The sequence below is a fragment of the Helicoverpa armigera genome, chromosome 4 (genome assembly GCF_030705265.1).
Source record: "Helicoverpa armigera isolate CAAS_96S chromosome 4, ASM3070526v1, whole genome shotgun sequence".
In the NCBI taxonomy this organism is placed as follows: Eukaryota; Metazoa; Arthropoda; class Insecta; order Lepidoptera; family Noctuidae; genus Helicoverpa; species Helicoverpa armigera.
In genome coordinates, this window is record NC_087123.1 from 6,556,323 (window position 1) to 6,568,875 (window position 12,553).

Sequence of the window (12,553 nt, forward strand, 5' to 3'; positions counted from 1 at the left end):
GTATGTCTCATTATATACCTACCCATTATCCAGTGGAAAAAGTAGACGGGTCAGGCAGGTCGCAGTTACTTTGAATGGCCTTTCTAATTTAGATCTTATCATTTCTCGTATGTACTTAATCAGTCGAAAATATAATTCCACGAATTTTAGTGGGTAACTTACCTCGGTCTTTAATTGCCGAGTTAAGTTAAAATAATTACAAGTTTACGTGTAACACTGGTGTGTAAACCCGTCTATTAGCGAGCACATTAAATACACCATTAGTACACTTATTTAAAATTTTACAGTGAGAACAAGGATATTAGATGAGCGTGACTTTGTGCTTAGTTACTCTAAAGTTACGCACTTATTACATTAATGATTATTACGATTATTAATTGTAGTTCCTGTCAAACTTTATGGCGGGCGGTTAGGAAAACTCGAAGCGGTCGGCGGACGTGCGTAAGAGAATGAGTGAGCAACATATATATTCTCAGATATTAGTGGCCGAGCCATCATCAAGTTTGGCGAAAAAAATCGAAACTTTGTAAAGTAGCTAGATATACATTATCTAGATTTTTCTGAGGATGCGATTCGACCTCATTGATGGTTGTTTTATTTTACATTTTAAACCCTTTAGTTGAACTAAAGGTCGACTCTCAAATTGTTATGAAAAGTGAGTTAAGGCTCACGATTAGAGTAACACGTTTGAAAAACTTATTTAAGATGATATTTCATAATCATTTTTAATTATGAAATGAGCAATCCCTGGAAAAAAATAAACAAGATTATAGAGCGACGAGGTAGCTCCCAGATTTTTTTCGAAATATCCAGGTTGATGACCAAGACGTCGTAACGTCGTCAAATTAGAGATTGACACGCTTACCGCAATCGATCAGTGGATAGATCTACTCCATGAATTTACATAGTTAGATAGCTGAAGCTGAAATTAAAAGCATACCTACCTAAGGTTGAAGCTTAAACGACTTTCCAACATTTCCAAATGAAATTGTGAGGAATGGTACATTGATGCATAATGTTAGGTATCACATAACAAAACTGAGTGGGTTAAAGGTACTTACTTTTTCTTACGTGTCAAAGAAAAATGTATTTCTTGCGCTTAATAGCGCTGTACAAATACAAATGACAAAGTAACAACTAAATCCCTTTGATTAATATCTATAACCGTAAAAGTAATTTTGTCACAAACATTTGCACGAATTTGCATAACGCGTTTTGAATAAAAACTGAAAGCTCTTAGAAATTTTCACCGAAATGAATTATAATGAGCATTATTTAGTTAGCAATCGAATATTTTTGTTGAAAGTCCAGCATACGGGTTTTGTTGGCACATGAGAAGTATGGAATAACGCATGCCATTAAAAGGTAAGTAGTAGTGTATGGTCAGCCGTAACACACATTTGAGCATGCGTGTTGGATACCGCAGTCAGTGTAGAGTTGTATGTTCCTAGGCGTGGAGGACTCACGCGCAGACTGTCGGTTCGGTCCCTGTTGGTGAATTTCCCGCGCTTTTCGAAAAAAATATGTATTCACGTATAAGTGTTAATTAAAGTTTACATCTTGGAGATTGAATCGTTAAAGTAAGTGCAATCTATTTATTAATATTACTTTTGAAGAAATCATCGTTTATTCCGAACAAAGATGCCTATTTAGGTATTTGTATCGAATATTGATTGTTTCATTGGGCGTGTCTGACAATAAGTAACTAATTACCTATGACCTTCCGTTTTCTTGCACTTAACCAATTGCTTGTGCTTTACTTAACTTAATTGCAACAAACATGAAATTCTTGCCGTACTGTCGTTTCCTAAAAAAATGAGTATGATCAGTGCGTAAATTTGATTGATTCTGATAAATTAAATACAAACTTGATCTGGTTAGTAGGTAATGCAAAACTGGCAAAAAGCGCGGACAGTAAAGAACTGAATACACACAATGATACCAAAAAATCATTATACACGTGTCCTTAAACTCTCAGCCAGTCAATTGAGAAAAAATTAAAACCTATATCAAGAAAAAAAGGTGTCAGTTAGATCTGAATGTGAAAATGCCAAATCGAATGTAGGTATTATCTACCCTACATAACTGTCAATGTTTAATACTTAAAGAATCGTAAATCAATGTAACTGCACCTGAACTGTCTGAAGAAAAATGCCAGAAAGAATTAAATTAACACCTGTTATCGTCTGTAGCTACAGTGGTACCTACAGGGTGTCCCCATCTTTTAGACTTCGGTTATTATAGGAACCGGAGGTTTTCAATTATATAGTATCACATAGTACTCGAAGATACAATTGTTAACAACGAAACATCAGAGCTATAAATGTTTTACTGGGTGTCCCATAAGTCCTTTGAAATCTAAATTTCGAATAAAATTTAAATGGCGCGCGGAAATAGCATGCGGGGTGCGGGGATAGCATCAACGGTCTTTGGGAATTCATTCACCATGGAAAGTTTTACCGGAGCGAACCGTGGTTTTTGTGTGCGGGAGTTTTATCACAACAATGATTCAGCCACCATTGCGCGGCGTATCTTTTAATTCCTGTATTAACTGAATTTTTTATGGATGGTAATTTCTTATCTTTCTTTATAGTGAACTGTAACGTCGATCTGGGTGTATTTAATGCATTGGAACGCTTACGAATGGATTGAGTGGGATTTTCACGAACTGACTCTTGCACTACGTCGATGTTGTCTTCCGTCCGTGATGTCCTTAGGCGGCCCGATCGTTGTATATTCAACAAATTAAAATTGTAGATCCAGTCACCTCGAACTGTTGAACCCAATTTTTAACCGTTTGAACACTGGGACAGTCATTAAACGTGCGCAAATTGCAATACTCTCTAAATTTACGCCGCGCAATGGTGGCCGAATCATTGTTGTCATAAAACTCAAGCACACAAAAACCACGGTCTGCTCCGATAAAACTTTCCATGGTGAATGAATTCCGAAAGACCGTTGATGCTATCCCCGCACCCCGCATGCCATTCCCGCGCGCCATTTAAATTTTATTCGAAATTTAGATTTCAAAGGACTTATGGGACACCCAGTATAATTTTCTATTAATTTTATTCTTATAAATGGATCGTATGGATAATAGATTGAGTGTAAAAAAACGATAGAACAGAGTGGATGGGGTACTACCACTGAGTGCGTACCTAATTGTATACAAATAGGTACCTAATTATATCTGATGTTGAGAGAGATTCAGGATCTAATGTTTACTTACTTTGTTATTGTTGTACTTAGTTTCCCTTTTTTTCCCAGTAGGTACATTTCCTTACAGTGTGTAATGAAAATTATTTCGTTTACCAGCCGTACAATTAGCATGGTCCAGTGGCAGGTGAGAGGTGAGTAAGTATATAGGAGCAAATTGTAAGATAAATATTGTTTCAGCAATAGATGCAGAAATATATTACAGATATGATACACTGAGATATGAACAGTGCATGTCCGTTAGACAAACAATATACACCATGACAAGTGGGACAAGAAAGAGGCTTACAATGTTTCATGGATCATGGGTTATAAATCTTAATCTTAAAATACCTTCACGAGTTAATTGATATCGGCAAATCGGTAATTAACGTTACAAAACGACACCACCGATAGCATGTGCATTCTGGTTACTGGAATATACTGTAAATAATTGATAATGTACTAGAAAATGGTCTGACCCTAGCTTTCATTTCTTAGTAGTAAAATATTTGGATAGAGGGACTTAAACCGAACATCTTTAACGAAGCTTCTTGTTCGTCGAATTTAGTAAAGTATGGCCCGGATCTTTATAATTATCTACTTATGGCCATTTTTGGCTATTACAAACACAAAGAAAGAAGCTCCGTGTGAGTCATGGGTGTTTAGTGTTTGAAGTGAAGCGCCACAGATTTTATCATCTCGACGTGGACTTAGTCCTCAATCAATAAATCAAGCGTCAACTCGCACCTACTTAATACGCTGTTAAAAATCGGACATTGCGCTTTTTTTGCGAGCTCATTTTGTAAATAAAGTTTATTAAATGAGAAATTAAAGTTTCTTCACAATAAATACTGTTTCACAATTTGCTAATTAAATGGCAGGCATTTCGCACAGTCATACCGAAATTTCTCACAAATTAATACATATTCAATTGCGTACTTAAAATAACGACGTTTTGGGTTAAGTATAACTGTTGAGACAGACGTAGGCAGTAGGCAGAGTATAGGATTGCGAGATGATGCTTCCAATTTTCTTCTTGTTTGATTAGACCTATTTGCTCTACACTTTCACGAGTGGTGCTACTTTAAAAACGTTGACCTGGTCGGGTGTGTTTGGTTAATTTAGCCTATACTGGCGTGTGAGACATCGGCCGTGCATGTCACTGCTACAGCACAGATACCGAGCAGAGGCATCTATTTGCACGATTGGCGAGGAATTAAAAGTGTGCCACAAACATAGCGTGTTTACAGACGTCCAAGTTTGGTTCCGTGCTCACCGGCTCACTGGTGAAGCCCCATCCAAATTACTTGAGAATTGCGTGAAGGAAATTCAAAATTTCTTTAATCCATTTTGTAACGGTGTGTTTTCACAGGCTATTATGAAGTGTGTTGTTTTGGGTGCTATTATATTGTTCTATTGTAAATGTTTATTGTACTTTTTAATGGCTGTACCTACAAAATAAAAACAAAAATAAAGGTACATGCTTTGCATATACCTGTGCCTATCCAATAAGATAAGCTTATAAATAGTATGCCTTTTCCTTCATAAATAAGTGAATTCGGTAATTGGTAAATGACAAATTGTTCGGTATTGTTGTTGATAATTTTCTATGTCATTGATATTTCAGATGTGCGAATGGCTGTCGCACGGGGAGTGGTGCGATGTGAAACTCCTGTGCGGCGGGCGCGCATTCAGCGCACATCGCGCCGTGCTCGCTAGTGTGAGCGCTTTTCTCAGAGTAAGCAAACTTCCTAATTTCCTATTCCTTAAAACATTTAATTATCTATAGTTTGCGATACCTAATTAACAACATTTTGTTACAGCATCTACTTCTTTCTTGTCCAGCAGAGGAGACACCGACGTTCATTGTCTTGCCAGATTTCGATCTCGACGCTATGGCATCGGTGCTTTATTACATTTATAATGGAGAAGTCGTTGTAAAACAGGAGAAGATTGAAATGTTTTTAGACATTGTAAAAGCCATGCAAATATTTGTCGATAATCAATACTTGCCGCCTTCATCGAGTACACCGGTGTCTAATAATTTCAATATAAGTTTTCACTATGAATCTGATTTCTCAAAAAGAAACATATTTACCTTGGGGTTTGAAGGTTGTACAGATGAACGTTTCATTAATATAAAGAAAGGCATGGACATCCAGGATGTATTACAGTATTCAGATAGGGACTCAGATTGCGAAGATAAGCTGTTACGTAGTCAGAATCCAAGTGGTGAGCGTGAGTCTTCTTTAGGAAATCTGAAATCGCCTTATGGAGACCGACAAAGGAACTCTTTTCTACGTGATTTATTTATCGAGACATATCCTCGAAACGGTAATGTTAACGGTCTGACGGCAGGCGTGCTAGCAATATCAAATGAATGCTATCGTGCTCCGGCATCTGTGCTCTTGACGAATGCAAATGGCAAACATCTCAGCGCCGACGGCTCACTCTTAGAACCATATAAAAAAACGAAAGAGCACATCAGTCATTCACCAACAGTACTTCACCTTCGCAAGCAGCAGCGATGCACTCGAGATGGACCACATTTCGGTGAAACCAAAGCTTTGCACGATCAATCTTGCCTAAAAGTTTGTGCGGCTGAGAAAAGTTCAAAGTCAGCCATTTTTGGAACTGATGTAAATAATGTATTAAGGAACAACGTAGCTTTGTCGACAAACCCTTTATGTCAGTTCGGAATGCAAGGACAGCTTCTATCCAGATTTTTAGTACCTTCGTTGGATTTTAGTGTTTCTCCATCAGTATTTGATCCGATGATGCAAGCTCATAATAATAAATCCGTAATTGACAATGCTAGTGATAAAAGTAGTAAAGAAATAGCCGTAACAACATCTACTAGAGTAACTATTTTGAACCATGTCTTAGATAGTCCATGGAGCCCTCGAATACCAATCAATTACAAACCTTTCCGTAGGAAAAATGAACTTTCATCGCAGACACAAGTGTTTAAGCAAAAAGTAAGTTGTAATTCGGAATCAATACTTCATGCAACTTTGATGATTTGTGTCTAATCGGTTGAACATTTTTGTTTCCAGAGAATCGAAAGTAACAACGTTAACGATAGCAACAACAATGTTCCTAAAGTAAACTCACCATCGAATTTGGCTACAGAACCCGCGCCTACCGTTGACTTGAAACAGTATACAGCAACATCTTCTGTCCCGCAAGTTAGAAGAGATGATTTCAAATGCACTATTTGCAATCAGGTAATGTAGTAACCTTTTTAAAGACGAGTTACTTCATTAGACAATAACTGTTACTTGTTGCTTACAACATATTGTAAGTCAAACCTTAAGGTGATAATCCAAAACTTTGCTGTAGAACTAGTTCCATGGATTTTGGCATTCTGCCAAATCGCATATATATATGAGAAAACAAAGGTATTATGTATTATGAATGGTGCATGCATTATTCTGAAGATAGCATTTTAGATAAAATTGACGACATTGTGAGGAATGTTTGAAATAAATTACGATTTCCTGAAGCATTGTCGATATTCGCGTATATTTATCTAAGGTTTGCTTTCACCACAGTGAGTGGGAATGTTTTAAGCTAAAATGCATTTATATTCATGTAGTAGTTTGCATTCGCGGTTGAAACGCTACGGCCACTAAGCTGTTATTTCTCGGCATATGGTGTAGTGCCTGAAGTTAGGATGCCTGTATAAACAACGCTGTATTTACATATTATGTATTATTTTATTGTCATTTTATGTTATTAGTTATATGTGTAGTCACGTAACTTGTAATACTCGTACTTCTTCGCAGGATCATAAATTATTGAAATCATTATTGTTATTCTTCAGAAATTAGTTTGCTACAAACAGCTAATGTTGCTGACATACATAATTTTATTTTTAGGTTTAGTAGCCATGTATTTTGAGCTCATTAAAAACTGCTCCATCTTTTGTTTTTCATTAGAGGCTTTGGTTCTCAAGACAAAGGAGGATTATTTGACTTGTATGCGTACAAAGTATGTACCTATATTCAATTCTAAGGTGTCCTCATAAAATGCAACTAAGTATGTACTGGTGAAAACCGAATGAAAATCTATTTCTTACTTTTCGCGACATGTTGTAGGTACTTATACATACATACATGATCTAGTACACACATCTATGATTTTTGATCTGTGCAAATGTGATAAGAATAAACAACATATTTATTCTCACAAATAACATTCCAGATGTTCACGAGCAGTGAGTTCCTAGCAGTACACATGCGTCGCCACTCCGCAAACGCTCGGTACTCCTGCGGCGAGTGCGGGAAGACGTTCTCCCAGCTGCGGAACTTCAAGTACCACATGTCCATACATAGAGGCACCAGGGAGTTTGCAGCCACCTGCACTGTGTGTGGCAAGTACTTCAACGACAGAGGGTACCTGAGCAGCCATATGAAGATACATAGGTGAGACCTGTTATTGATTATTTTAAAACTTAAAAAAAAAAACTGATCATATTTATTTGTATGTGACAACTAGCTTCTGCCAATGGTTTAACCCGCATTACGTGGGAACTTCTAACGCATGAACCCGGATAAAGGCCTAGGTTACTCGGAAATAGTGTAGCTAGTCGAATTTTTCAAATCGGTTCTGTCCAGTTGTTTCCAAGATCAGAAACAAACTCTTCAGCTTAATGATATTATACTTACTATAGATAAGAGGCAAGCTATAACATTTTTTTAACAAAAATGAGGCTGCCCTCTACTGATAAAAAAATAATTCACGTAATTGCTAATCGTGATATCGAACATTCGGATTCATAGGTTCAGTAAGTCTGAAACTACTAGAAAAACGTAATCTTCGGCTTAAAATGCAACCATTTATCAAACACATAACGGAAATTGAATTCCGCTAAAAGTAATCCCACCAAAAACATTAAATGTAAAAAAAGCCAATCCTCTACGCAATTCCTCCACCGTAAAAAGTTTTGAGATCGCATAGAAGCCAAGTCCTGTTCAACTTTATTTGTAATAATAAATCAATATTTTGTGACTATATCAATAGTTTCGTTCACTTTACAATAATATTGACTTGGCCATGAGCACAATAAACTACAAATATAATACAGCATATCTTGGAGAGGTGAAAGTCAATCATGAAGTTTAATATCACAGAATTAAATACTTTTAGTTTTTTCAATTGTTACTAAATGACTGACAGTCAGTATCATCCAAAATCATGAACTGCACATTTACTATGGCGCATGTTTGGTCCATGGTGATCTCAAATTCCAATCAGTCCAACCGTAAAATCATGTCCATATAGAATGTATCAATTCAATGGTATTTACACATTATTTCAGGGAGCGACTATTAACTTGTGCTCATGGCCAAGACAATATTATTGTAATGTGAACAAAACTATTGATATAGTCACAAAATATTGATTTATTATTACAAATAAAGTTGAACAGGACTTGGCTTCTATGCGATCTCAAAACTTTTACGGTGGAGGAATTGCGTAGAGGATTGGCTTTTACATTTAATGTTTTGGTGGGATCTAATTTATTTTTTGTAGGTCTCTTTCTTCTCTAAGTATATAACAAATTAAATTAACTTACATGCAACTAACTATATATATAATAAACTAAATATGTAGACCTAAACTAGCACAACATTTTTTTAAAATAAATTAAACAATTTCGAAATTGTCGAATTTTTAATCGAATATCTTTTAGAATAAAAGAGATTTATTTCAGAGGTAGATGGCGCTATCACATGAAATTGTTTTTTTTTTAACTAAAAACCGTAGCGCGATTTAGACCAGGACAACGCCATCTATCGAGCGAGCATGCAGTATTTATCGCACTGCATTAATATGAAAGATTTTATCATTATTCATTTTATTTTAACCTAGCTTTTTTATTCATATGTATGTATATTTAATACATAATAACAATATACCACACTACGTAACAATAAAACAAATACATAGTAACATTTTGTACATAAATAAATAACAAAGTTATCAATGCAGTCAAAATTCATACACAATGTTCTTGAAAAACCGCAAATATAAATTTGTTTCCAATTTTTTTATTAAGTTTTAAGGTTTTTATAATTTTCCCTTTATATGTAGCTAATAACCTATCTTGGTGCCAAATTTGAAGGTTTTAAGTTTGCTAGAAGTACCTTAGACTTTTGATGATCGGTCAGTGAGTGAGTCAGTGACAAAATAGTGTAACTTTGATCGCTCATAACTCGTAAACTATTTATTCAAATTTCTTGTAATTTTGGGACTGAGCTTGTTCTAATACTTACTCTTGGTCATCGAAAACCTAAACTCCTAGCTTTGTTCACATGGAAGATACAGGGGGCTGAAATAGCCGCGAAACGCTTCGAGAAAAGATAGTACGGCCGTGCCCGCTTTGCTCGAGTCTTGGCTGGGGCACTGCCGTGCCCTCAGATTACCTAACAATACGTTAATGATAATAAGTAATTACAAAATTAGAACTTCAGTTCGTATATGTTTTTTTCTTTTTACAAATAACTGCAAAGCGTTCCTTAGATATGGAGTGTATGTTTCTATGTATTACAGTTTGCATTTATGAATAAACGTCAACGTAGTGTGTAACCTATTATTTTCTACATCTTTATTTAAAAATTTTAGATTTTGTACCTAATATACCACATATTAGGTACAAAATCTAAAATTTTTTAGTGTCATTATCTTGCAATCAAAACAAGCTTAAATTATTTAAATTTTTAATTTCAGGAACCGCAAAGAATACAAGTGCACACTCTGCCCAAAGTCTTTCAACCAACGCGTCGCGTATAATATGCACGTCAGGATTCATACAGGTAAATTGATAATAACTATAATTGTTTCTACGGTAAAGCTGACTGTACCTACGTTGAGCGAAGTCTATCGGGAAATCAGCCTCGCTTATGTAACGTCACTGGCTCTCTATTCCCAAATGGATCGCGTAAGCTGTGGATGAGGAGAGGACTTAGAATTTAGTCGAAACCCTTAAATTATTAAGCAAAAATCGTTTTAGATCTGGAATATTCTGAGAAGGAAATATATACAAGCCGTCATATTTTTCCACAAAATACCTAAAATGTTTCCGTTTGATCAAACAAGATAATGTAACTGTTTCTATTAGTGAAATAATCGCTTGTTTATAATAGTGATCACCGGGCCGAGGCCGAGCACACATTAAATTAGTTACGTAGTGCTAAGTTTGCACTTTCCCGAGTGTGTACGATTTCTAGATCCCTCAAACAGATCAACAGTTTCATTAGTTCTAGAAAGGTTGGCATAGAAAATGTTGGGAAATTTTAATTCGGTTAGACAGAAACAAAACAGTTATCAAACTCTTTAAGATTTTTATTTATGTAACAGTGCGAAGATAATGATAGGGCATGCAATTTTTTTTAGCCTTGGCATTGCAAAATTACAACCTATATGCCGATTGCTGTTAGGGAAAGAAGTGTATACTTTTTACTGGTTATAATTTCACATTTACCAAAATTAAGATATTTATCTCTCTTTTAACTACTAGGTTTTAGCATAATCTGTTCTACTGTAACAGCTAACTGTTTAACAGTTATGAAAACCCCTTTTCTAAACCCAATATCAGCTATTCATCTCACATCATTCTTATACTAAATCCATATTATTCCAGGTGTAAAACCGCACGTATGTGAAGAATGTGGCAAGGCGTTTTCTCGCAAGATGTTGCTGAAGCAGCACCAGCGAACGCACTCTGGAGAGAGACCTTATGCCTGCCCGCACTGCGACAAACGCTTTGCAGACCGCTCCAACATGACGCTACATCTACGACTACACACAGGTCAGTTAAACAAACAGACAGGTGATAATATGCCCACATGTAGTTGACACTAATAAAAGTTCTTGTTGCTTGTTGGCTAAGGTAACGCTAAGATCGAGGAATAAATCTCCTCATAGGTGACTGAATTTCTCGGCCCAGATTTTCAGAACATGCTATATAATTAATTATGAATAATATTGCTTATCTAATATATAATTATGTGTGAATAAGACATTTAAGTGCTTGCTAATTCTAAAGAAATTGTTCTAGACATTCAATGAGATAAGTAGCAGACGTTCTATTTGTTGTGCCGATACTTGATTAGTTTCAGTAACCTTGAGCTTGACATCCACAATCAAGACAAATGTATTTAATTACATTCCGTTATCTCCCCATTATATGTATTCATAATTTGAAATTGTTTCTCTAACTATGTACCTTCTAGATATTTTAACATCTATCTATTTTGATAGGAGTAAAGCCGTTTTCCTGCACGCTGTGTCCGAAGTCTTTCACGAAGAAGCATCATCTGAAGTCGCACCTGAACTTCCACACTGGTTCGAAGCCGTACTCGTGCCCTCGATGTAAGCTAGCCTTTACCCAGTCGTCTAACATGAGGACTCACCTTAAGAAGTGTCGAGCGCCCGAACCGGTGCCCGGCAGTGAGGTTCCACAGAATAGCGGAGATACGACAATACAAATGTAATGTTGGATCATGGTCGATGAATCGTCGTCAAGAATTCTTAATTTAATAACTTGCCTGCGCATATTTTAATTTTACTTAAATTATTTAATACATATTTACCTTACGAAAATGAAAATTAAAGTGTCTACTTACTTTGTTTTAACTGATAGTTTGCTATGCAATTATTTAATGAACAATATGAGCAGTTTATTACCTACATATTTTGAATTTATATTAACTGACTCCTGTTTCAGTCGTTTACAGCTGTTTTATTTTAATTTGAAACTGTCATTACTGTTTCTCTACTTGCGTAGCAAAATGTGAGAAAGTCTATTTAGTGTTATCGAATCATGGAAACTGAAAGTTATACTTTCGATGTTATATGTATACAGGTATCTACTTATTTATATCAGCATTGTTGTTTGTGTATTAATGAAATAAAATAATTATATAGGTATATATTTTCTATGTGTGTTGAGTAATATTAAGTAGTTATATTTTTTTATTACATTGAATCTCACAAACTTGCATTTTATTTCGTTGATATTTACTAAACAGGGTTGGAATATATAGGGTGGGTAATAAAGTGTAATAAAACCATGATTTATATTTTTACTCCCGTTTTAATGAATTTGGTGTTGTAAAATAATTATTATTGATCAAGGTGTACAAAATTACAGGCCTTTACAGTATGTAGGTAAGTTTCTGGCGCATTAAGTAGTTTACAATATTACCTATACTCCTTACGAGGTGTATGCGAGTACATTATATTTATACATAATAGTAGCAAAAGGTATTAAATACATACAGTGATAATATTGCTTACCTTGCTGTACCACAAGTAACGTATTGTACTTATATTATTTATTATGACC

General features: G+C 35.5%; 1 protein-coding gene across 2 annotated transcripts; it reads left to right on the forward strand.

Moving 5' to 3' along the window:
• The first annotated feature begins 1,398 nt into the window (after window positions 1-1,398).
• Window positions 1,399-12,470, forward strand: LOC110384143 (zinc finger protein 184). Of its 2 annotated transcripts, none has more exons than XM_021345254.3 (8): window positions 1,399-1,580; window positions 4,826-4,936; window positions 5,022-6,176; window positions 6,255-6,425; window positions 7,405-7,625; window positions 9,934-10,019; window positions 10,847-11,014; window positions 11,467-12,470. In XM_021345254.3, exons 2-8 carry the CDS (start codon window positions 4,826-4,828, stop codon window positions 11,697-11,699), a joined length of 2,145 nt encoding a protein of 714 aa, XP_021200929.3. In that variant the 5' UTR covers window positions 1,399-1,580; the 3' UTR covers window positions 11,700-12,470. The 2 variants fall into 2 exon arrangements, with proteins under 2 accessions (XP_021200929.3, XP_049702926.2); XM_049846969.2 differs by lacking the exon at window positions 1,399-1,580 and adding an exon at window positions 4,045-4,556.
• The last annotated feature ends 83 nt before the right edge of the window (window positions 12,471-12,553 follow it).

What these genes read in the sequence shown, in the direction of transcription:
- LOC110384143 (XM_021345254.3), top strand. Translation starts at nt 4,826, where the DNA reads ATGTGCGAATGGCTGTCGCACGGGGAGTGGTGCGATGTGAAACTCCTG. An exon ending in GTGTGAGCGCTTTTCTCAGA is followed by an intron (nt 4,937 to 5,021) that starts GTAAGCAAACTT and finishes ATTTTGTTACAG; the next exon opens with CATCTACTTCTTTCTTGTCC. An exon ending in GCACGTCAGGATTCATACAG is followed by an intron (nt 10,020 to 10,846) that starts GTAAATTGATAA and finishes ATATTATTCCAG; the next exon opens with GTGTAAAACCGCACGTATGT.